At 41.4% G+C, this 25772-nt stretch overlaps 1 protein-coding gene across 5 annotated transcripts in view; it reads right to left on the bottom strand.

The window, feature by feature from the left end:
- The window catches only part of CNOT6 (CCR4-NOT transcription complex subunit 6), a 33729-nt gene extending 11458 nt beyond the window's left edge, over nucleotides 1-22271 (bottom strand). For 2 of the 5 annotated variants that reach the window (XM_075164693.1, XM_075164697.1), the window contains exons 1-5: nucleotides 20868-21190; nucleotides 20033-20412; nucleotides 6745-6858; nucleotides 3967-4153; nucleotides 66-151 (exon numbers count right to left, since the gene is read on the bottom strand). In XM_075164693.1, coding sequence (XP_075020794.1) covers nucleotides 66-151; nucleotides 3967-4153; nucleotides 6745-6856 — 385 coding nt within the window. In that variant the 5' untranslated portion in view covers nucleotides 6857-6858; nucleotides 20033-20412; nucleotides 20868-21190. Of the gene's footprint in view, nucleotides 1-65; nucleotides 152-3966; nucleotides 4154-6744; nucleotides 6859-20032; nucleotides 20413-20867; nucleotides 21191-22098 lie in introns of those variants that run through there. The other 3 variants (XM_075164695.1, XM_075164698.1, XM_075164694.1) reach the window with 2 other exon arrangements.
- Nucleotides 22272-25772: the final 3501 nt, after the last annotated feature.

Here is a 25772-nt window from a genome sequence, read left to right as displayed (position 1 = left end):
AGCCATTACATCTCAGAAGCGACATCATTAAACAAAGCACGGATACCAACAAAAAGTAGTAATACCTTTCAGACCCAAAGTCTGTAACTGGAACAGTTTTCCCAGCTCAAAAGGTAAAACTCGTAACAGGTTGTTATTTAAATGTAGTTCCCTGTAGACAGAGCAAGAATCATGTAGGGCTGAAAACAGACCAACGTTTGTCTTCAGCAGTGTAGTACCAGAAGTTTAACTAAAAGAGAAACAATATACTAGCAAACCATAATATTGAAAAACTCAAAGACTAAACAGCAATAGTCAGGGAAATCCTGCTGTACTCGAACACACACACATAGAGAAAATACATATTACGCTGAAGTACAGAGGGAACTAGCTGTTTGGCAAGTGCATATTAAAAAGTCAGAAATTTTGTAAACATTAGCAATAATTATATACTTTAATAACTACAAGTGATGAAGCACTAACAGCTCTGACAAACCAGACCATGAAACAGTTTGGCTATGATTAAAGGCCAAATAAAGGGAAATTATACCCCAGAAAACAAATAAGCAAAAAATCCAGGATCATGGCAGTACGATTAGAGCTGTGATATTACCGTGTAATAGTCATTTACAATAGTAATCTTCTGTTGGGTTTTTTTTTGTAATTTCAGTGTTAAGACAAAATACATGCTTTTTAACTTACAAAAACAATATGCAGACAGGAACAGAATTCATGTCCTGAATTCTGATATCCCAACGAACTGGGCAGAGAAAATGGACTTGTTAGGAGCTTTTCACATTCTTAAACGCATTCCCATCTAAGCAGTGAAGACTTTCCTCATCATATTCAATATAAAGTTGCTACTTCAAAGTGTTTACAACTTGGTGCCTAGAGACTTGAAAAGTATTTGGGAGCAACAAAAAAGGGGAGAAAAAAAAAAAGAAAGGAAACCTGGATGCTCAGAGTTACCTTAGCTCTTTTAGAGTTCTACAAGACAGCACTTGAAGCAAAGAGACACAACTGTTCTTATAGCCTTGCATTTCGAGAGTAAACTCTGCCTGGTCCTTCCCTAACAAGGACTTCTTGAGAAATTCTCTCCACTTCACTGTGTACTTAGAAACCTTGGTAAAAGTAAAGTGGCTTGTTTTAGAGACACTCTGGGGTGTGGAATAGTGGAAGAAGATACAGGAGGGGATTTTCTTTTTATTTCACTGGGTTATCTAGGAATGTCAAGTCATTACTCAACTGATTGCCAGACTATAACACACTGGGGTTTTTTTTTCCCCCCCAATATAAAATGCCATAGACAAAAGCACATATTTTAGAGAGAAACCCAGAAGCCCACTGTGTCATTCTAGGGTTTCTAAGTATGAATGAGGCACATGGCAGGCAGAAAAGTGGATGGGGGGGGTTAAAAAAAAAAAAATCATCAACATCTCCACTAGCTCTCAGCACTTCCATAGACATTTGAGATGTAAATGGCTATTATTTTTAGGGATGATATTCTATATGATATTAAAGCTACTAGTTTATTCTTTACGAAGCTACTTCTTCCTCTAAGAGTTTTTCAAAGCACTGCTGAAGTCTAAAAAAAGTTATGTATGAATTAGAAAAAAATATACTAAATTCTTCCAGAGGAAAAACACTGAGTTGGAAGAATGGCACAGTAGTAGCTATCATTACACTTTCTCTGTTGGATGAAAGAATTTTCTCTAATGATCCCTGCCTCTGCGGAACCCGCCCCCTCTACACAGCAAAGGGGATCACAGCAAATCCCACTAGTTCTTTCAAGCGTATCAAGAGAATCTCTTTTACAGCTGAGCTTTCCAAGGTAACATCTTACAGTGTTTATTTTTTCTCCTCTTTCCGCAAAGATCAGAAACGTTACTGCTCTCTCTGACACCTCTTTCTTCAAGTACCCGCAGTGAAAAGGGAGACGCACGGAGCCTTAGGCGAGCTTTGCCATACAGACCAAACCCAGAGCTCCAGATGCGGGAGCTGGAAGACCTGTTATCAATTCTCACGTGTGAGAGCAGAAATGATTTCTGTGGCTCAGGATATCAGCAATGCCCAGTGTTGAATTACTGTTAGTTTGAACAACTTCCCAGAAGCTATGGGAAGTGTCTGCAATAAGAGCCAGCCTGAAACATAAAACGCCAGCACAGCTGAGACCTGCAGAGTGCCATCATGCAGGATGCACTTACGGGTTTTTCTTCACTTTCAGCCCCGTGAAAAGAAATCACGGATCAGCTGCAATTACTGAGGACAGAGAGCGCAGTTGATCAATGCGCTAGCTTTTCACATCTACAGATTTGGATTCAAGTGTTATGTTTAGGTCACAAATAGAAAACTCGTGTGATCCTAGACCTTAGCTACACATTCACAAGACTTCGCCTTCTCTACTCAGAAGAGACTTAGGACCTGGAAGAGCTGAAGTTTCATAGAATCAGCCAGAATAAATTGGGAAAAGTGTTGGGAAGAAGGCCAGCATCTTTTGACACTGCTGAGGACTATACAGTGCTAAGCTAACTCCATGTCATGAGTATTATGTTTACAGCAATATTTTAAAAGGAAAAAGATTGATGAAAATAAAGGTATGCTAATGAAGTATAAAGACGAACTTGAGAATATTCCAGTAAATTTAGGCTCATAATACCTGAGGATTGGATAAAGGAGGGAAGAAATCTGTTACTAATAACTGCTTTTAATTGAAACAGTAATGCAAAGCTTTCTTTAGAACAGACTACTTCAGCTGAAACAGCTGAAAACAACTATACAACACACTACAAAACAGAGCTGCCAATTATGGTCTAAAAAGCAAGGTCCCTTTTCTCAGCCTCCAAGGTTGAGACTTTAACTGCTCTGGAATTCGGGCTTTTAGTACCAATTTAATCAGCTAGTTTAATCCTCCCCAACAGAGGGGACTTTTCTAAAGTAGAAGAAAATGCAATGACTAATATTTCTATGTGCAAACTTGCTTTGCTTCCAGTTTCATTAGAGCTATGCTGGCAGGACGTTTCCCTATTGTCTTCCTCTTTACTTCTAATAACGTTCTCGTTACTTTTAGACTCAGTGTTTTCCGGATTTGAGAAAGCTGTCCCTAAATGTCTTCGAAATTAAAGCAATGAAAGCAATTACTGGTAACTGCCTAATAAACCTAAGATAAGGCTCTTCCTTTGGGTCAAGGGCTAAAGAATGTTGCCTGTAAATATTTACTCTTATGTAAATCATTTATATATTTACATAACATTGTTTTTACAAAGTGAAATGCTGCAGCCTTAATTATAATCTAAATAGGCATCACTATTCATGTTTCGCTTCCAAAAGGAGGTATCATACCATGCAAACTTTGCACATCTTGGCACTGTAAAATTGAGAAGAAAAAAAAAGGTGCGTTTAGAACATTTTTTTTTCTCCTCCCCAGTTTTCACAGGAATGCAGTTACATGATAGCAAAGGTGGGAAGGAGATCATATTAGACAAGTTGCAGTTGTTATAAAATAAACAGAATAAAGAACTGTTGTTAAGAGTAATTACTAAAGATTAATAAAGAGGAAAAAATTGTAGCCAGCATAATTATGAATGTTTAATCTGACCTTTTTCCTACCTTACTATGAGTTTAAAAAGCAACTTTTTTTGTGTTTCAGTATTTCTTAGAGAAAAACGCCACAAAGATTTACAAAAAAGTCTGGAAAGAGACGCATAAGAGAGGAAACCTGACTTGGAAAAATATAAAATGGGTGATTGCTATCAAACTGAGCACTTCTGAAGCTCATTCCGTACTGTCATACGTCAGAACAGGAGATCATAGAAAAGCCAGCATTGCTATAGCTGCACAGACCATACCAAGTATTCAGGGAGGCACATAAAAAAGTGAGGAAGGGGGAATTTATTTATGCGTTTCGTTTGTAAAAACTATCCTGAAATTTAAACCATTGCTACAAAGATAGTAAGAGAACCATTTTAACTCCTGTTAAAATTTACATACCTGAGTGACACCATGTTTCCGAGCTCTGCTGGTAAACTGCGAATTTTATTAGAGGACAGGTCCAGATATACCAGATTGTGAAGCTTGGCAATGTCTGAAGGAATACGGGATAAGGAATTGTCACTGAGATGCAAAGCTGTCAGATGGGTCAGTGTCCACAATGACGAACTTAAGCTTCTCACTTTCCCTGTGGAAGGAAGGTACAAAAGAAAATAGAACATTTAAAATATATAGGTTTAGCAATAATTACACATTTTGTAAGTATGTAATGGGCGGGGGGGGCTTGAAGGGGATTTTGTTTGGGGTTTTTTGTGGTTTTTATTATTATTATTTATTGTTATTTTATTCAATGAATATTCCATTAATTGCTGATTCTATATATCAAAAAAATTTGGCAATGCACAAGAGAATGTAAGGTGTTGCTAGGGACGCTTAGATTGTTTTCTTCCAATCCATACTTAAGATTTAAACATCTGTCTTTCTCAAGTTCCACACAAAACAAGACATATTTACTAACTGACCATGAATTCAATAATTAACATAGGTGTAAGAAACAGATTCTTTTCAATTACAGTTTATATTTGGGATGAAAGATGCTTCTTCAGTTTGCCCCTTATTTCTGTGCAACGTCTTTCAACCCAAAATCTTTATTCTATGGCATTAATCCAGCCAGGAACAGATAGAAGCACTATATTTAGGGTGACTAAAATGCTTAGTTGAGAACATGGATTTCCATCTGGCATTCAACTAAGAGCTGCATAAACTATTGCCAGATATTTTAAAAAAAGGGTATGACTTTTGTATAAACTGAAAGGTGGAAACATGGATTTGTGTGACAGAATCAAGATTTTTACATTGCCGCATGAAAGGAATGTGAGATATCATCAGAAGGTGTCAAAACATTTCTTCTCTCCAGGATTTTTTTTCCCCCAGGAGCGGCTCCTTTTTCATTTACAGAAGTCATCTCACTGTACCAAATGCATTAGAAGAAGAGTACCAACACCAGTTTCTCCACGGCAAAAAGTTACTTGCAACAGTCTTTAAAAACCCACCACGACTCACCAATATTAAGAACCATCTAGTTAATGTTATACCAACATACACACATTATAATTCCTCTCCTTAAATTATTTTCTTCAAAATAAAAGAAGTCATATTTAGTGCCTGGGGAAAGCTACACTGATACACGTGTATCTGGGACTCAGTCCCTGGTAACAAAGGGTTTAATACAGGCATCATTTCCAGTGAGCTAGAAGAAAGCGAGTGGCATAAAAAAGCTTGCAGTGAAAAAGCTCAGCGATTTAAATGAGAGCAGTTAAAACATTTGTGGCTTTCTATATTAGAGGACCAAGTATTTTGCAAGGAAAAGACAGTGTGAATGTTAATAAATCAAGAACATTGACACATTTTATTTTGCAAGGCAAATGCATACAGTTCTTAAAGGATTCACGCTACTGTAATGCTCATTAAGAAGTGTTTTGAAAGGTTTTAAATACAAATCAACAGTTCTTTGCATTTCTAAAATTGAATTAACACCTTTTCACACCCCCCCCCACAAATGCAAACAGGTTACTGTGATCAAAGAAACCCCTGTAGCTGAAAGGATTTCCAATCAGCATCACTGATCCATCCTCTTCGCTACCTACACCTCTCCTGGCTGGAATCCGTCTGTAGTGAGATGACCAGGCATGGAAGGAAAGAGCCATCGCTTAATGCATTTCGTTAGGCAGAGGCAGCAGATGTCCAAGTGGATATCCAAGTCTAGTGCTGATATATAACGCTGATTCCTGAAGCAGCATTTAACTAGGTTTCTGCATCTGTAACCTTCAAGTAAAGAATGCTATTCACGTGTTAAAGCACGTGGCACTTGAAGCAAGACACAGATTCAATGATCTGGATGGAAAGACTCTTCACAATTCAAAGAACTCTATTTGTATTCCTCCTTCCATAAATTTCTCTATTGAACAGTCATTTAGAAATACCATGTGGCGATTTTTGCAGTCTCTTAAAGAACCTCCATATTTAAGCAAATATTTAAGCCTAAATTTGCGTCACAAAATAATTCTTAAATTCTTAAAATAGTTGCTTGAATTTCCTCGTAAACACACTTTTTGTAGCAAAATCAGAATTTAGTCTACAAATGAAGAGTCTGGTGTCCCACACCAGTTGGAATTCATGTTTATGAATTCTGAGCATTATTTTACTTTCAAGAAAAGACCCAAAAGTCAAACAGTATCTCAAAGCTAGCACAGTTCTTGGAGGATCTTTTTAATCTTTTTTTTTTTTTTTTTTTTTTAAAATCTCAAGAACAGAGCAAAGATTTACAACTGCTTTTAAACTGAAAACTTCTGCTTCAGTAGAAACTATACTGTCATGGACTAATACAACGTTGTTGTTACATTACTTAAAGTAACAGCATATGTCTATATACCATCCCCAATTTCACCCTCTTTTCTCTGACAAGTTAGATCTTAAATCCACGCTCTCACCCACCCCACCTTCTTAAAACACAAAGAGCTCACACCCATATCCTCATCTTCCGAACTTTCCTACACGTTAGGATTCCCCACCTGCCTCAACTTACCTCTCCTACAGCTCCCTGCGTTATCCCAACCCAACCTCTTCCCCTGACCCAGAGGCTGGCAGCTGCTACGCTGATGTGCTGGCTCACTTCAAGGTAGGTAACTCCACTCCAGACCTCTTGTCCAAGCCCATACTACTAGGCTACTCTTAACTTGCAATGAGTTCATAACTCAGGACCATTCCTCAGTTTCTTACCACTTATTTCCAACTCTGCCCAGTGTGATTTCTTTCCGTTGGCTGCTTCCTCTGAGGACATAATTGTGTACATCCTCCGTGGATCAGGTGGATCGTACTTTTCCTTGGGCATTCCTGTTGAGGCAAAAAGACAATACTTAATTAAGATATTATACACTGAGAATTCTTTAAAAAGGTAATTTCTGTTCCAGTCAAATTTTGTATTGGACTTCTGCTCCAAATACTTTTCAAAACTTCAGATAAAGATAACCCGTGCCCATTCACAAACTTCACTGAGTGGGAAAGACTGCTATAAAATAGAACACAGATTCCTGATGCTCCTAGAATGGCAGACGACGGCCTAACCCCCCCACCCAATAATTTAAGAAAATCTGTAAACCAATAAACACTGTGTCCTGGCACCTTTCACGGATATGCCACTGTGTCCTTCAAAATCAATCCATCCTACTGCAGGCTCTTGGTTCTTCAACAATGAAACTTCAAAAAACTGATGAACGCCACCAGCGGATTCTCCCTCATGCAAACTATGAAGAAAATATTTGCTAATAACCTTGACTATTGATCAGCTCCAGGTTTCCTGCAATTCTCAACTTTTCACACAATTCAGCATCCAAGAAAAGAATTAAGGTTTCAAAAAGATTCTCAATTCTTTAAGTCTGCAAAATGATAGCTTTTAATCCAACCCTCATCCTACTCTTTTCAATCTGAAAATACTGTACCTGAGGTAGACATTTCTATCACTTTCTTCAGCCAGGTGTTTAACACTGAAATTTAACTCCATTTCTCTCACTCTCTTTCACGTCACTCCTGATAACTTTACAAGAAATTTTTTAACTTCTTATCTCTTTTTACCATACCCAATCAAGGACCGTGAGAGAGAAGTGGCAAAAATTCCTCTCCAAAAAAACTCCTTCGTCTCCAAGAAACCACTCCTTCCAGCTTCCCTGTACATCAACATATTTGTACCGTTTCACTGCAAAGAGGAGGGGGAAGGGAAAAAAAAAAAGCATTCCTGGCTCCATACTAAAGCCCTGTGCTATAACCCTCCCTGTACCATGAACTAGCTTGCCTCCGTCCCAGGAGAAATACATCTGGGTTTCAGTCAGTTTAAGAGGAAAACCAGCTTACATAGATTTAAAATAAATAAATCAATACTGTATTAATTTACAAATTAGCTCCATGTTTTCAAGTTATATAGGACTTCCAATATAAATTACACTTATCACAAAGAAGAGTAATGCTTCTACATTGCCCTACATATATCTAAGAGCTTTTATGGCAAAGATTTCACCATCTTAAGCTGCCACATCCAAATACATACAAAAAGGCACAAGCAACAAGCCATAAAATTATTTATACGAAATAGAGAAATTAAACAATGCTGGCTCAAATCACATTTACAAACACATTACAAGCAATATTATAATACTACCCAAAAACACTCAATAAAGAAGAAGTTATACTGGTCAAAATCATGAGCCCATCTACCTACAAGGTCTTTTAAGGCTTTCTAATTTTTTCATATCCTTGGACAAAGTGAATACATCAGAAAAGTGTTGTGATTATATAGACAATAAACAAGGAATAACTGTTAGTAAATTAGACTATCAACCAGACTTATATTATCTGTTTATTGACTTTACTGGAAAACGTTTACTCCGCATGTTAAATAAAAAACAGAACACACACACCCCCCCCAAACTTCCAGATAATTATGTATCTTAATTAAAATAAAGCTTTTAGGCACCACACGCTTACTTTAATGCAACAGCTCTTTTACTAATTCACACTCCTCCTTCCCTTTCCCACTACTGGTCAAAAACAAATTTCTGCAGTGAAAAGAAATTCGCCTTTAAAGAGTGAATTGTGGGTAAAAGGATGAGATTATAAATAGCAGCTGGGTGGAGCTCCTTCAAGAATGAAGGCACTTGAGGACCCAGGGTACTGGAATCACCAAGTGTAACACTTTCTTCTCAAACTAAGCTAATTAAAGGAGATAAACCTGGATTATAACCACCGGAAAGGTAAAAGCGTAACTTCTCCCTGCAATAACTATGCAACTAGTACAATAATATATGGCAAAGTAACATATAGAGCATCTCTTCTGAAATTGCTATATATAATTATATATAATTCACAAAGACCAATGCCACGTAGGAACGCTCCAGTCTGTCAGGAAACGTTTACCTTCCTCGGTCGTTTGATGCTTTCTCTTCCTGCAGCTCCCTGAATTAATAAATATGTTCCAATTTTTCAAGAAATGAAGCAGGTATGCTAGAGACAGAAATCTCATTCAGTACGGAAACAGGAACGTTCCCCAGAGCACACTCAATCACATGCACTAATTAACAGCCTTGCTGGTACCAGCAGCATATCACTCCTTGCTACCAGAAGAGGATGACATACTTTTCCAGTGGGTTTTGTTAATGTGCACTAAAACAATTACAGATTTAAGAATTTGAGGTTTTGACACTGGATCCTGGTGACCCTGCGCTCCCAGTACATCCATGGCACTGCTCTCCCTCATTAAAGTTCCCGTTCTTGATGGTTTTCCCTTTCTCACGGCTGCATTTCACAGCGGACGGTTCTCCACTGTTTAGGGTTACCAGGAGCAAAATAAGCAGTGAATGCTCTTGAGACTCCTGGCTGAAGGAGCTGCTGGTGACCGACAGCGTCACCGACATCGGCCCCACCAGAACACCAAGGGCACTGTCACACCAAGTGTTAGCGCACGAGAGGAAATGGCCTCAAGTTGCGCCAATGGAGGTTTAGGCTGGACATTAGGAGAAATTTCTTTACTGAAAGAGCGGTCAGGCCTTGGAACAGGCTGCCCAGGGAAGCGGTTGAGTCACCATCCCTGGAAGTATTTAAAAGACGGGTAGATGAGGCGCTTAGGGACATGATGTCGTGGGCATGGTGGTGTTGGGTTGACGGTTGGACTCAAAGACCTTAGAGGTCTTTTCCAACCTTAATGATTCTATGATTCTATGATCTTTATCCATCACTTAGAGTTCAAGATTTCTCAGGACCTGGTAGCAAGGCTACATTTGGGTCATATTCCATAGGCCATCATAAAACACCAGCGCAATACCTTGAACTGCATTTCAAAACTTCATAGCATGGAGTAGTTCAAGAAAATCAGTCTCTTTTACAAATCACTGTCTCTCCTCCTTTCTCCACCTCCCGAAATCCAAACTGAGAGCCTGCTGAGCTGCTACAGTTAAAGCTAGTAGCCGAGGTAAACGTCAGATTAAGCGATGCAGTTTTGTCAGACTAAAGCAACTTTTAGTAAGACCCATAAAATGGTGTTGAACAACCTTAGAGCCATTGATAACTGCAGCTTTAAACCATCATGACGATGGTTTTCAGAAGAGCGTACACCACCTGTAATTTTCAGTTGCACCAACGCAGACGGTGGAAAGCACCGCTGAACATTAGGCTGTTATCACATACAGCAAGTTAGTTCCTAAAGGAGAAAATCTTTATAAACAAAGATATGACATGGATGCCCGGAACAAACACCAGACTATATCAATTTAATGAAAAGGACATTTAAATATGTTTGAATGCAAATGAAATTGTTTATTACCTTGACCAGGTTATTAAAATTGTTATTTAAGTAGCTGTAAAAACAGGAGAGCTTGAGAGTCCAAAAGGAGCGTGGCTGCCCATTCCTACTCAGGGTCATTTAGTCCCAACACAGAACTAACACCCCTTACCCCAAAGAAATTGAGCTAAACGAGGCCAATGAGGTCAACAGTGCAAAGGGTCTAACACAGGGAATTAGATCTCAAGTCTTCAGCGTAGACACAGTTTTAAGGTCTTGTTTGCACAGAGGTACTGAAAGAAAGGCAGTAGGACAGGGCAAGGGAGAGCAGCGGCAGACAAGACCCTTCAGGGAAAGATGCAGGGCAAGGGTGATGAGGATCAGAAAGAGAAGAAAAAACCTGAAGGTTGTAAAGTCAAGGGAGGGCAACCTGTTAGAAGAAGAGCTGACAAAGTTGGCCAATACAACAAGTGGATGATGGTGCACTGGCTCTGGCTTGACTCAGGAACAGACCAGTGGAGACAAAGCCAAACGTTCACAGGTTGAGGGGCACCTGTACCGACTGCTGCCTGTCTCTCCAGATTAAAGCAATGAGTGCAGCCAGGTGGTGAACAGCCAGGCTCGCTGTTGTTTTAGAGAGCTGTCCTGGACAAGAGATGGCGTGATTACCGGCAGCCGCACGAGCGGGCGTGCTGCACCACGAAACAGCTGCTGCTCCGCTCCTGAGGAACCCTTACAGCCACAGCACCAGAGCCATTAAGGGTATGGCATCAGGAGGAGTTGGTGGCCTAGGAAAGAAGGAGTTGCCCAAGGGCAAGCTGTTTTAGCTACACGGCTAGCTGTAGAAGAATGAAGAGAGTTCAGACCACTGCCCAACAAGACTCTTGGAATGGTAAGTCTCCTAGGCTATAGGTGTGTGTAAGTAAGGTGGAAGCTGGACTATGAAGTAGTTAATGCTCCAGATGACTACCTAAACTACCAATAAATAATGCCTCTAAAACGGAGAGATGATAGTCTGGGGAAACTGCTTTGAACGACAGGGCAGGAAAGATGGTGATTTTTTTCCTGTCCTTCCCTTCTGCCATTTTTATGAAATTGGAAGATGGTGGGGAGAAGGATTTAATCAAAATAGGTAGGTGAGCAGTTTTTTTGAGAGTAAGCAGTAAGGGTTTTTTTAAAAAACCACCAACAGAAAATATTACAGCACTTCTTCATCTCCTGAAATACTTTCTATAATACCACACATAAACTAACTCTATTTCAAACCTAAATGTATTAGACAGCTCCTGTAGGCCAAGTACCATCAATCTTTTATAGTATTAGCTTTACTATAAATGTGGATATCAAGATTGCTACAAAAACTCCCCTAGAAATATCAGCTTCTTCCATATCAAAATTTAAATTAGGCAAAGAAAACTTGAATTCTAAAACTTCATAGAAAACAAGGAACAAATCAGAGCAGCATGGGTTAATGTTCAGATACAACTTATCTGATCTAATCAACTATTCTGAAATAACTATTTCAATACTTACTAAGCAGCATCTACGAATCCCGTTTACAAATATCTGAGTACCTTTAGAAATCTCAAGATCACTATGCTAAAGCATTACAACTCTGCTTCTGAAACTTCTTGACACATGTTGATGACTTCTTTTGACTTCCTCCCTCCCCCCCTTTAATTGATATTACTTATCACTAATAAGCTGATCTAGATCAGAAGACAGCCAGGAGGGGAAAGTAAACAAAGTAGCACCACACCTGACCAAGTGCAGAACTACTCAAACTTCTTGCTACTTTAATTAAAAACAGTGGATAAACTATACAAATCTAGATCTAACAAAGAAGTAACAAGATAATTTAAGTAATTTTCCACTTATCAATGCAGTACAGTATTACTCCAAAAAAATTACTTTTGCGCTGCTGAAAAGTAGCGCGATAGAATGCAAGCTACAGTACTTCCTATTTATTATAAACCATTAAGTTGCTCAAAGATTTTGTAAAAAAAAAAAAATAAATGATAGCGCATGTGGGAGACTTGACTTTCTTTCTCCAAACCCTGATACAGGAAGCTCATCCAAGACCATGCATTTGTAACCTTGTGCCTTTAACCTTGAAACTCTCTTCCATGCAATCCAAAGCTTCATTTGAAAATGGGTTCCAATGACTTTCCCCATAAATGTAAGTGTTTCTTAAATTGACTGATGTGTCTTGAATTCAAAGTTAATTTAGGATCCTTCTCATGCCCCCGCACCAGCCACTTACGCTGTGGTTTTACAATGCACGAAGTAGAACTAAGCTGGTCCTGCTGCAGTTCCTTCCTCCCCAGGACCGTGTATTTCCACTTCACTCTTGCATCAGCACTGACTTTTGTCTGATAACAAAAGGAGCTGGTTAAGAGAATTAGACTGCCCAAAAGCTACGGGGGAGGAGGGGGGGAAAAAAAATTTGAGGGAGCCTAGCTTCCTGTATTATTATTCCTGTATAGCAGTAATGTAGGTGTGGATTTGCAGCACAGCTGTTCACGGGGCTGAAATCAGGACAACAACATAATTGTCCTTCTGGCCACACCTACCCGAAACCTCTTCTCACGCAGCAGGAAGCAAAATCTTGCTTCCAGCTACCCTCACCCATGCATCAGTTAAACAGTAACACTGAACAAAGTCTGAAATCCTAGCAGAAGGCAAAGTACGCTGCTTTTTAGATAACTTAAAGTTGTAGCAGTTCTAGCAATGTATAGGCTAATCAGAAATGTTAACCTGTATTTAAAGGGTTAATCTCTATTGTTGAACTTTATTAGAATGAACAGAAATTGCTGCTTTAAACTCCAGTCATCCTCTTCAAAGGGAGCAGAAGTACATCTAAAAGATAACTACTATGCTTTGGAAAAAATTCTTTAAGGTAATTTCATGGTGTTGTATTCCAGTTTTTACCATAAAAATTAAGATTTGCTCATTCCCACTCAAAGACCCACTACCCCTTCTTTAAACAAGTGCTTTTCCAAAATGAATCAAGCTTACTGGTTTCACCTTTCTGTCACTGGTGGCACTTTACTCAGCAAGTTACAAACGTCTGTGGGAACTTAATTACATTTCAGCTTCAAGTACAGGCAAATGAAGCAACAACCCTGGGTAAACGGACGCTGCCCCTGCCTGGGATGACTCCGGGTGCAACGTCTGTCTTCTCAAAAAAAGCAACAGAAGCTTCAACAGGCTTATGATAAAGGTCAGTCCCTACAGAACTTACACACCTGAACTGATGCGTTGAGTCAATGACTGTATTTATCCTCAGTCTATACCACGCATGGGCAACAATGACAGTGATCCTAACGCTGAAAAATGATGGGAAAAATACTAATAGGCAAGATACCATGATGAGGAAAGGAAGCAAGCAAGTGCCCAACGCATCCCAGCTAAACCTCAAGTGCCATGTGAAGTAAATTCAATGTACTTCAGCTAAACTATTATTTAAAATTATTTGGGACCACCCCCCCCTGCCCCAAGACATCAAAGTTAAGACAGAGAATTAAATGTTTTTTTCTGTATGCCTGATACTGCTCCTACAAAGCCTTCTAAATTTCATGTCAGCCTTATTTCTATCAATGTCTTATTCAGAACATACTAAATTGAAACTTTGTTTTTATAAAAATAAATCTTAACGTACACCTACAGTTTTGGATTTCCCAACTACTTGCAGGTATACACCATAATATGGAAGAATACCTGCATCCTGCTATGAAATACAGGTTCTGGTTATATTCTGCTACAATACACAAGTGTGCAAGTAGATAAACCAAAGTTCAGAAATGCAGGTGTAAGCTACCACCTAAAAGGAAAAAATTTGAAAGAATTAAAGCTTCCTCAAATTAGAGGAATCCATACTAAAGCACATTAGAACTAAAATTACAAATATTTTGATGCTGAATAAACAAAAATTGGAGGACTTGCCTATCTATTGAAATACAACCTTACGTTTAACTTTGCAGGAGTGAACAAGATTGCTCTATTGAAATACACACAAAGAAAACATTAGTGTTGCAAGAAAACACAGATTTTTTTTTTTCCTACTAGTATGCTACTTTTGGGTAAATATCAGGTCTGTTGTGTAAACACCTATTATTTGTTGACTATTGCAAACACTCTTGGCATTTTATTTAAAAAAGGCTGTTTCAAGTAATTTTTTTTTTTTCCACAGTAAGTATATAGTATTGAAAAAATAAGACTAGGAAAAATCTGATTGGGAAATTAGCTAAAAGGTAACACCTGAATTTTTCAGAATACATGCTGTGAATTAAAAATTTCCTTTTACCTAGGGTGGGGAGGGATGGCATGTAACAGCTGTGTGCGCAGGCAGAACCGGAGCAGCACAAGAATGACTCCTGAAACGCTCCCCACCCCAAGAGACTCAGCTGCAACGTGTGGGAAAGCGTCAAGATCCCCTTACCCCAATTTATAGCTTCATGTTGGAATAATCTAAATAAAAAAAAAAAAATGCTGTTGAGTCAACACAAAGTCAATTGATTCATTCCAAGTGCTTTTTCACTTGGTAGGATCACATTTTAGTGGCTGTTAGCGTATTAAGATTTAATGGCTTCATCAGGGAAGTAATGCTTCTTCATCATATTTTGAGGACTTCTAAAACTAGAATTTTACATGACTGCCAATACAAAACCACAAGTCACCCTTCCTCTTTTTCAGACCTAGATAATGCAGTGGGATGTGAACATGCATTACAACTATATAATAATAAATACAAGATACTGATTAAGTTAATACACATTAGTTCATGTGAGTATATCTGGAATATGACAAATCAGATGAGTTATTTGATTTTATACATGTAAGTTCTACCACGGAAAACTCTGAAGTTGACAAATGCTTTAATATTCTTTCAGAAAATCTATAAAGCTGTAAAAGTTCTGCAAAGCCTTTAATCTAGCCAAAGCTAACTAAAATGAGACATAACCCTCCTGAAACTTCAGAAAAGCAAAGCATCCCGGTTCAGATCAACTAGGCCACAAATGTCAAAGAATGTATTTGCTGTTTTCAAATCAGGAAGACTTGATTAGACTATAAGCTATATAGCACCACCTAGATCAGGCTTTAAATTTTGTTAAGTCCAAAAGTCAGTCAATTCATATTTTTAAGACCACCATATTATTAAGTTTTGACCTGCAGGTATTTCAAATTTAATTAAGGTTTCTTTGTCCTTCTTAACTACTTTTTTATAGAAAGGGAAACTGGCTGGTTACAAGGTGTGTGGCAGGCGTAGGGAGGTTGCCGTTTTCCAAACCTCTACTTCTCCTCCTGCCCAACCTGCCACCCCTCCACTCCACTCGCAATCACAATTTCTTATCAGATGAGCAACCTGCAGCCCAACATTTTAATGGTGTACATGTAACCCCCTAAACCTTGGAAGGCATGAAAAACTTATTTGCCATAGTTTCACTAGTGCAAAGAAGCGATTTTCACTTCCATGTTCAGTTGCTATAAAGACCAGTTTGGGTTCAAAAGAGAATTCTAAAATGGGCAGAATACAAAAGCCACAATTCAGCACACAGGTCCTTGATTGCTCCATCTTCTAGACAGACCTACAAGATAGATCTATTTTATCTGACTCACGATAAAGAACTCAAATTCCCACCCCTTGCCCTGCACAACATCTCTAATGATTAGAAATACTATGTCCAAATGTTCTCAGTGAAGCATAGACATAGTCCAGATGATTACAATAGTTCTTAATTATCAGCAATTGTATGTAATTATGCCTATAGTAAAAGGCTGCTGTACACAAAACAAACATTAACGCAAAACCAAATTGCAAAGCAAAGGCTGACCTTTAACTGGTATCCCTAAAACACTTTGGCTAGCTAATGGGTACTATACAACATTCAGATTTTTGCATTTTCTATTTTAGTGTCTTCTGAAATGCCAATACGTTAAAAGATCAGTCAGGTTCACTGATTACTTCAAGAATTTACTTGCATTACATAATTGCATACTGTACAATTAAGATGGAACCTAAAAGATCAACTTTAAAAGGAAGAGTTCTGTCGTAAAACATTTAGCTTCACATTTTAAAAATGCAGATGGGCAGTAAGACCAAGGCTTAAAAGCTTCACCTACAAACATCTTTAGAAAGCTAATGAGAATGGTCTTGCACTCCAAAACGTTAATACAATACCAACTCTTACTCTGCTGGTTGTGTCCAGACAATCATATTTGACAATTTCGTTATGATTCTTCACAATACATGGAACATGTATTCTTGTTCAGAGTAACTACTACACAATTTCTTATCTTGGTCCAACTCAGTAAGCTATTGCATATACTGGCATGTACACCACAATGTTCCTTATCACATTTTCCTTTATGCACCTGCAGAATACTTACCACGTTTCTGTTGCTTTGTGGGTGAAAACATAAAGTTGCCGCACAAAACATTATTCTCTTCCTTAGCCTTGCCATAGAACTTAGGAGTAAGAGGTAACCTAGCTATTTTAGATGTAGTTTGGACACGAGCTCATTTTCAGCATTCCTGCTATGGATCTGAACCAGAGCTTGACAAGAGATGTCAGTATCTAAATCCAAAAATCTTTGCCTTCCGAAAAAATAATTTCTAGATATTTAAATGCTTGTTAACGTTAGAGTTGCTAAACTAACAGGACATTACAGAACTCGTTCACGCAGTTCATGTTCTACCCATCTAGCCACATCCTGATAGAAGCAACCAGACTATTCATAGATTGTTTTTACTCCAAATTAAACCAACAAGCCTGAGAATGTTGTTCCACAACGACGCTCTTGCACAGCAAAGCCAAATCGAGGTTTCTTTCCTGTCCCTATGTTCCGCTTCATCACCTCCCTCCGTTGTGTTGATGCAGCTGTTTTTGTGAGACAATACTGAAAACCAGCAATGATACCCAGCTAAGAAAGTGGGGTTTGTTGTGGGTGGTTTTAAAAAAAAAAAATATCCGAAGTATCACCACTCCAGCCACATCACTGGTTGGTTTTCAGCATTACTCCAACGACAGTTGTACTGATGTAGATTATGTGGAGTTGATGAGCAACCAAAGTAGCAGCTTTCTGCCACTGGAGAAAAGTCCTGACATACTATACCAGAAGAAACCATGGGGTGATCTAGCCCATTGCTCCCTACACAGAAAGCATCTATGCCGTGACTGGCAATTACTGTATGATCAGTCCTCAGATGTCCAGAGGTGGATCTTTCATGATGTTCCTCAGCAAAACGAGGATTCCTTCCTACTTTTAATTATTCTTCACACAGATCACTTGTTCCTAAAAACTCTTGTTCCTGAAAGTATTCTATTTACAGATGAATTGTGATTAAGGCAGCATTGAAACGCCTCTATCTTAGTCCATGGGACTTTTGCTTTGTCAGGCAAAGCTCTTCTGTTGGGTGGACAACTACTAAAACTTCTTTAAAAGAATATTAAAAAGTGTTAATGGTCAGAGTTTGGCATAAAACATCCTAATACTTTTTATTATTTAGCCATTACGATGCTCCCTCCTTGTTCTGACAGGTGATATACATCAGACAGTGCACACTCAAACCTAGCTGTGTATTACTTTAGTTTCAAGCCTTCCTGTCTTTGTAGGTGTTGGTTCAATGTGGTTTTTGTTCCAAAAAGCACATGAAAGGATCTGTTTCGGAAGCACAGCCAGTGCTTAAAGTTTTTTTCTGATCCCTGACTCTGCAAACTGATCTATGCAGAGAGATACTTTTGTGGAGCGCCATTTAAGTCAGATCAACTTGCAGGATCCACGCCTCGCTCATCAATATACTCCAAAATAGCTCAAGCAGTAAAGCTGCACAGATTATTTGTAATATGCAGTATACCAAATTATGGTATACTTCATGGCCTCCTGACTATGGCAAAATGCTGTACCCTAATGACATGAGCCATCACTCAGATTGCTTCAGCATGTTCTAGAAATCCCCAGTTTTCAGACAGAAGCTGCTGCCTTGCTAAGGAAACGCAGGCGTTCAAAGAGCTGAAGGAGGCCTTGGAGATACTGGCATTATAAAGTGGTACAACATCTTTAGGAGAGGCTTAATGCAGGAAGCTGTTTAACTTGCAAAATAAAGGTTGCATATCAGGAACATGAACTAAGACACACAAGAAAGTCATCAAAATATCCAGGCTGTGATCACATCATCTAGATGGCAGCCTCCATAACACACCTAACGGCTTTCCCAGTCTAAAAATAAAATACATCTCTTCCTGCAGAGCTCCATTACAGCATAAATCGGAATACTAACAGCAAGTATTTTAGTTCTAAAGTAAACAACTACGTATATATTTTCTGCTCCTAGTTCCTCCTTGATTAAAAAAAGCCCTCTGAGGCATTAACAAAAGGATTCATGTTGCAGTCTTACAAAAGAGAAAATTGAGTTGTTGCCAATTTTATTTTTTTAAATAAGCACCATCTTGGAAGTGTAATTAGTAGCTCAAAACTACATGTTAAGCATTTAAACAGCTTTTTCTATGGGACCTGCATAAGCATTTGCAAACTCTTTAAGACGCTCAATGTAGAAATTGTGAGTGCAGGTCCCCAATCTTATGCCAAGCTTCCCTGTCGGGTGGACTTCTACAACAAATTTCAATGTAGGAACATAAATTATGTCACTTAATACAATGCTAATAATCTTGCAGAATATTGTACAATAATCACACTTCCAAGTGCAAAGCACCAACACTGAAGAGGGAATACAAAACAGATGAAACCCTGCAGTGACTCAGTTTGAGCAATTCATGCAGAAAGCTTTCAAAATTACACCATGAAGTAGTCTAAATTTAGACTGGATTCAGTAATGTCAGTAAAGTATTTTGACACTGAAACCAGTGTAAAATCTCAACATACAGATTAAAAAACCCAGATACATTTTATGCCACGGGGCAAGGTCAACCTCTGTCTCGTGCAACTAGGACTAAAATCTAGAGGTAGGGTCTGTTGAGATGGTTTTTGTGGCTCTTAAGGTCAGTGGTTGTTTTTTCAGGCTGATCATACACAATTGTAGCCTTTGAATACTATACATTTCTCCTAGCAAAAAAACCCTACAGGAATAAGTGACAATTCTAGTATAGTCTTTCAATTCTGAAGATTGAAAGGCATCTTCATTCATAAAGATACTATCCACATATAGTCTTCACTTAATGTGGCTCCACTTGGGCCAGGATGTAGTGTCACAAACTGCACATATACATACAGCCAAGATTACATGACAAAACCAGAGAGTATTTAAACCTCAATATTCAGTTAGCAAACAGAAGCAGGGCCTCTGCAGCAGGGACTGCCTGTTGTAGCAGGTGCTGCACAACTGGAAGGAGGAATTCTGGTTCACCACCCGGCTGCCTAGGCACGGTTGTAATCCAGATAGTAAGACACGCTGCACTACAAACAAAAATACTTAGCTTTTTGGTGATAGATTAACAGGACCGTTTTTATTTACGCTGCCACGCTTTAAAAAAAAAAAGATGCTTTTGTTTGTCTGTTGGGAAAGAATTTTTAGTTTGCTCAATCTTAGGAGCACCCGACCCCATTTTAAAGACAGTGGTTTCCATTATGAACACCGCACTTGCTTAGAAGAATGTCTTCCTAACATCTAGTACAGCCTGACCTTAATGATTTTTACTTTGAAAGGTACCATGCTCATTTAATTTGTGAACCCTTCGTAACACATTTTCAAGTCTTCATATGCAAAACATCAAAAGTATTTACCTGCTCATGCAATATTACAGTCTCATCTATCTTTGTATTTCAGTTCTTCCTCTAAAATTCAAGCAAAGTAAACAGCCTGAACCCATCAAGACTGCATTCAGAGTTCAACTTCAAAATGCAAACAGAAAAGAGATGCATGGTAGTATCCTTGATATAAATGGACTGATCCAAGCGATTCAGGTGAAAAGTGAACAAAGAGTTAATCCAAACGCGAAGGGCTCCATTTCAGTAATAGCATGAATAAACCCCCACAGAAGGCTTCATTGCTAGCAGCAAACTCCACAGAGTCCAGATGAACCAGCAGGAAGAACAGAGGGCGGATAATCCTGTAAAATTACCCCAGTGGAAATGCTGATAAATTCCCAATTACGAGACCTGCTCTAGAATGAAAAAAAATGCGAGACACAATACAATTACCAGTCAACACTTGCACATCTTTGTATTAAAGCCAGACAAATACCACAGGTATTTCTTAATCCCTTGAATTTTGAATTAGTTACCCATTGTGGCGAAATCTAGATTAAGAAAACAACCCCCAGAAATCAAACAAAAAACCTTAAGATCTGCAACTCTAGTTACAAAGCAAATACCTGCCTGTGGAGTTGTATTTTCAGTAATACAATTTTCTAAGCATTTGTGGAAATAAAAATATCTGTATTTAAAAAAACATGGCAAAACCCCTGTTTTACTGTATTTGTTCTGAATATATTTCTTGTATTCACAAAGCAAAGTAGGCTTCATGTGAATTTTTAATGGTTGTGGAAAAATTGCTGATAAAATACGTGTTCACAATATATATGTATATCAGGATAGAGACAGGTGTATAGATACGTACTCTTCTAAAGCCTTGTCCGAGCCCAGGCTTAAAATTCTCCAGAAAATGGTAACTGAGAGAAGCTGCCCTGTGAGCACGACGCAGGCCAGGGAGCGCAGGAGCTGCCGCCCCACGCCCCACTGCAGCTCTCCAGTCCCCCTACACCTGCCCGAGTCGAACAAACGCAGTAAAAATCCCCTCCTAATCAGCTCAATTAAGGAGTAATTGCTGCTCAGCCGCCCGGACACGCCGGCCCTCTGCCCCCCGCTGCCACGGGTGCCATCCCCCCCGCCCCAATTCCCCTCTGTTTATCCCTGCATGCGTCTGTCCCGCGGCCTCACGTGCCAGCGCTCGGCCCGCCTCCCGCGCTCCCCCATTGGCCGCCGGGGCTGGCAATCACGGCCCGCGCCTGCCTCGCCGTTTCCCTCCGCCGGAACGAGCCAGGGCCGCTCCGGGCCCCGGCGCCAGCGAGGCCTCGGCTCCCGCTGCCGGCGGGGCGGGCCGCTGCCGGCAGCTCCTTCCGGAGCAGGAGAGGCGCTCCGCTGACAGGCAGCGCTGCCGGCCCTCGCTGTGCTCCCAGTCCGGCAAGTCGGCCTCCGGGGAGGCAGAGACACGGGGAAGCCGTGCGCCGAGGGTGGACGGGCAATTACCAGATTGATGTCATTTCCCTCTGCCTTTGTTTAATTATTTTAAACTCAATTGCCCAGTGAGGGGGGAAAAAAAAACAAAAAAAAAAATCAGGCTTCCAGATGCCATTACACTAATTTCTTTTAATTGCCTTCCCGATGCAAATAAACTCGGGCTCGCTGCGAGCCGCCGCCCGGCCCGGCTCCCGCCCGCACTGCCCCCCGGCCGGGGGTGCCCGTCCGGGCAAGTTCCCGGCGGCGGAGCCCCCTCTCCCCGCGGCTCCCCGCTTTGATACCGGACATCTCCCACCGCCTCCCGGGGCGCGGAGCCTCCCCCGGGCGTCCCCGCAGCAACACCCGCCCGGGGCCCAGCGCTTCCCCCAGCGCCGCCCCCCCCTCCCCGGAGCCCCCTCAGGCCCAGAGGGGCCTCGCTCCCCCCATGACACCCCCAAACGACACAGCGCGGGGGGAGCCCCCCCGCCAAACTCTGAGGGAGGCTCCCCCCCGCAATAAGGCCGCTCCCCCCCCGCAGTGCCACCCCCCCGCCAAGTACTGCCCCCCCGAGCGAGAGCCCCCCCTCCAGGCCGGGCGCCGCGGCCGCCCCCCGCGGCGGGGGCCGCCCCTACCTGTGGCTGCAGCATCCCCGTCCCCCCGCCGCCCTCGCTCCGCCGCCTGCCTGGCTCTTTGTTTCCTGCCGCGGGCCGGACGGGAGAGCAGCTCCCCCCCGCCTCCTCCTCACACTCATTGAAAGCAAACAAGCATCATGGCGGCGCTGGCGGCGGCGGCGGCTGCGGGCGGGCCGGCCCTCCTCCTCCTCCTCCTCCTCCTCCTCCTCCTCCTCCTCCTCCTCCTCCTCCTCCTCCTCCTCTCCCTCCGCCCCGCCTGCCCAGGCCGCCCGCACTCCGCGCACGCTCCGCGGCCGCGGACGGGGCAGGAGGCCGGGGGGGGCCAGCTCGGGGGCACCCGCGGGTCGGGGGGACGGAGGGGCCGGGGGGCTGCGGCGGAGCTGGGGAAGGCGTAGGGGGGCCGTGGGGTGATAGAAGGTGGGGGAAGGCCCTTGGGGGGATGTTTCGGGGTACCTCGGTAGGAATCGGGGGCGCGCGGGCGAGGAGGGAAGGGGGAGGCAGAAAAGTGGGTGAAAGTAACGTGTCGGCTGTATCGTGAAGCACGAGACCAGTGTAAATGGTATATCGCAGGGAAGCGGTTTCTAGTGGGAGTCCAGGAAGCCTAATTAAATCAGTCACTTGTTTGAAAAAGAAGTTCTAAATTCTGCAAAAGTCCGAATCAGGACCTCAAACTCGCAGTAGACGTGCTCAGACAAAATGTGGATGGTGTGCTGAACGCTTTTTAGGAAAGAGGATGTCTTTTATATGTTTGTGTCTTTAATAGCAAAATAGTGCCCCGATCCTCTGCTGTGACATTTGCACGAACAGTGTGGATTGTGAAATGGCCACCAGAATTGCCATCAGCACCTTTGTGAAACTCGGGTTACGGCTCACATCATTTTCTCTCTTGAACCGATGAATGGATGTGTACCAAGATAGTTGGAAAAATGAAGGACATTCTTGTTAAGTGTTGTTATTACTGCCCCTGTGCAACAAGACTTTACAGTAAGATGAGAAATGCTAGGTGAAGTGATAGTGGGGAAGTGCTACCCATGGTGTAGTACTGGCCAAAATCGTAAATAATGACTTCCAAATGAAGGATTTCCTCTGATTTTCATAGAGTTAAAAAGTTCAAGCATTGGTGATGCAGCAGCAAATGTGTGCTTGGTATGCACCACCTCATCGACAGGAGTAGTAAAGAAAAAAACATTATCCCAGATACACAACCCTATGTCTGAACTGGGAAAGCTAAAAAAGAATTGAAGCCTCATCTGTTTAGGTATAACTGGATATGTAGCTGGAAATAAATAGCACTCACACTGTTGTGCAACAAGGCATTCTCTTTTAACGTAATTTAAAGGAGGAGGGTAACTGGTCATGCTTCTGAGGAACACCACCAATGACCATCCAGAGCAGCGCTTTGGAAAAGATGACTGGCGCGCTGGGTACCAAACCTGATCGCAGAACGTCCTCCGTGGAAAGGCTGAGCCCTTTGGCACTTTGTTGGAAATAATCCTGCTATACTTCAGATTTCTGTTCAGCCTTATCATACCGCATATCTGAAATGCTCTGGGATGATAAACTATCTCCTCGCTGCATGGCGCAGTCCTGTGCCGGAGATATCTGAGCTAGCTCCGTTACGGGATGCGGCACAGGCTCTGGCAGAAGTGCCGTATCTGCTTCCCGGGCTTGGCTGGCTCTGGAGAGCTGACAGTCATTCAGAACTAACTCGAGTAGCTCTACTTGTCATTCTCCTGCGCTGCCTGTCTTCTTTCCGATAACCAGCTGTCCCACACATTCTTCAGTTAATACTTTCTAGGTCAGATATGGTCTCAATAGGCTATATCATTTTGCCTAGAGCTAATTCTCCAAAAGCAGTAGGAAAGTCTTTGAATATGTTGCAGGATTTTCCAGGAATTGCTGCTCAGCAAAGAAAATTCAGCTGATCATAAGTCTCTCGAAAAACGCTTGCAGGGAAACTTCATTCCTCGGGGATGGATGCTGGGGTAGTATTACAGTAGACTTGGAAAGGTCTGCTGGCCTTCATCACTGCAAGTGGAGAACAAATGGCAGAAAATACTGGTAATTCTCAAATAACTGAGATAAGCAAAAAGAGCATTAGAGGAAATCATTTAAAAGCAATTAAAAATAATTCTGTATTATTGCCCATTATATAAGCTAACAGGACATCCCAGCAATTTGGCAGATTTCAAGTTAATTAACTTTCTGATCACTTTATAGGTTATTTATAAAAACCCCAACAATATTTGAAAAGCCTGAAGTTATGGCCTTTTATGTCAACAATTTTCCTTTGAACTGCCAGCTTGCCTGTGTGGTTTGAAACGGCAGAATGAAGTAAAAACAGGTATGTGGGGTTTTTTTTAGAAACTGTTATGCTCCACTGAATTTCCTGTGCAGAAGTGCTGTTGCTCATCTGTATGTATGATTAACTTTTGCTCCCTGTAAGTGTTACCAGACCTGTAACCAGGCAAACATTGGAGCAGATGGCCAGTGCCAGTATCGGTGTTTCTGGTCTGGGTGCTTAATGAGATCTGAGAGTGTAATATGAGCCTCTTTCATTTTGTCTGTCTCGCATGGCAGATATACTTCGTGCAAGTGCTCTTGTTGCTCAAGGTCGCAGATTCATCAATCAAAAAAGCCCTTCCCATTAATCTTTTGCCTGCCCATGAGAGTTTCTATATGTCTCGGGAGTTGCCGTGTCCCATGGAGTGCCGTTGTCCTGAGTTCGGGACAGTACTGCTGTTAAAGACAACCAGGTTAGAACAGAAATTAGTCCCTTTTTTTAATACAATGTTAAATTTACCATACTCTGAGCTTAAGTTTTCATTCATTAGCCCTAAAACAAAAATACCTTTTTGTGCTGTGGAATAAGGCTTCAGTTGGGCCAAGCCTTGCTTGTGACACACAACCACATGTCCCACAAAACGAAGGTGAATGTCCTACAATGTTTCTGACCTTATATCCAGAGCCAGAACCATTTGCTGTGAGTAGTTTAAAAACTCTTAGCACCGCACCCCTGCCATCTCCCCTCTTCATGCACGCATCCAAGGCTGGGGAGTGTACCAGGACTCGGGGAGTGCCACTTGCTCCATCTTACCAACACTTAGAGCTGTTGTGAGGTCCTGTTGCCTCTGTGCACTGACAGAGGGATGTGAAACTTGTGGTAGAGAGTTGTCTTTGTGGCTGAGCTATGGTAGTTTTTGCTTTGTTTAAATTGCCAAATTTGGTGAAGCTATGCTCTTTAGCTTTATCTATATACGGTTGTACAGTAGAGGCTTGTTTGACTTCTAAATTCTTTGTAGTAAAAGATACATCCTTCATCCTGCATGGCTCATACATGATGGGTGAGCTGAAGAGGCATCACTCCATCCTGAGAGAGAGCAGGTACAGAGCTGTCATGGCTTGTGAAAGCTCCTGTGTCTGGGCTTACAGAAGAGGTGAACAAGGAAAGGCTCGGTGCTCTCCGCTCCCCCACTTTCTGAGCCCAGGAAATGTGAAAAAACCGTAACTGGAGGCAAGAAATGAAGCAGGGGAGGAGAGCAGAGTTATGGCAAAGCAGGGGAGGTAATGAGGAGGAAAGAAGGGAGCAACTGGGAGGAGGAGAGGGATCCCAAATAGGAGGGCAGAGCTTAATTATGGTCTACGTTTCAATATATCCGGGTAGAGAGACAGGG

The sequence above is a fragment of the Calonectris borealis genome, chromosome 15, assembly GCF_964195595.1.
Source record: "Calonectris borealis chromosome 15, bCalBor7.hap1.2, whole genome shotgun sequence".
NCBI lineage: Eukaryota > Metazoa > Chordata > Aves > Procellariiformes > Procellariidae > Calonectris > Calonectris borealis.
The sequence above is the reverse complement of the archived record's forward strand: the minus strand, read 5'-3'. Positions and strand labels throughout refer to the sequence as shown.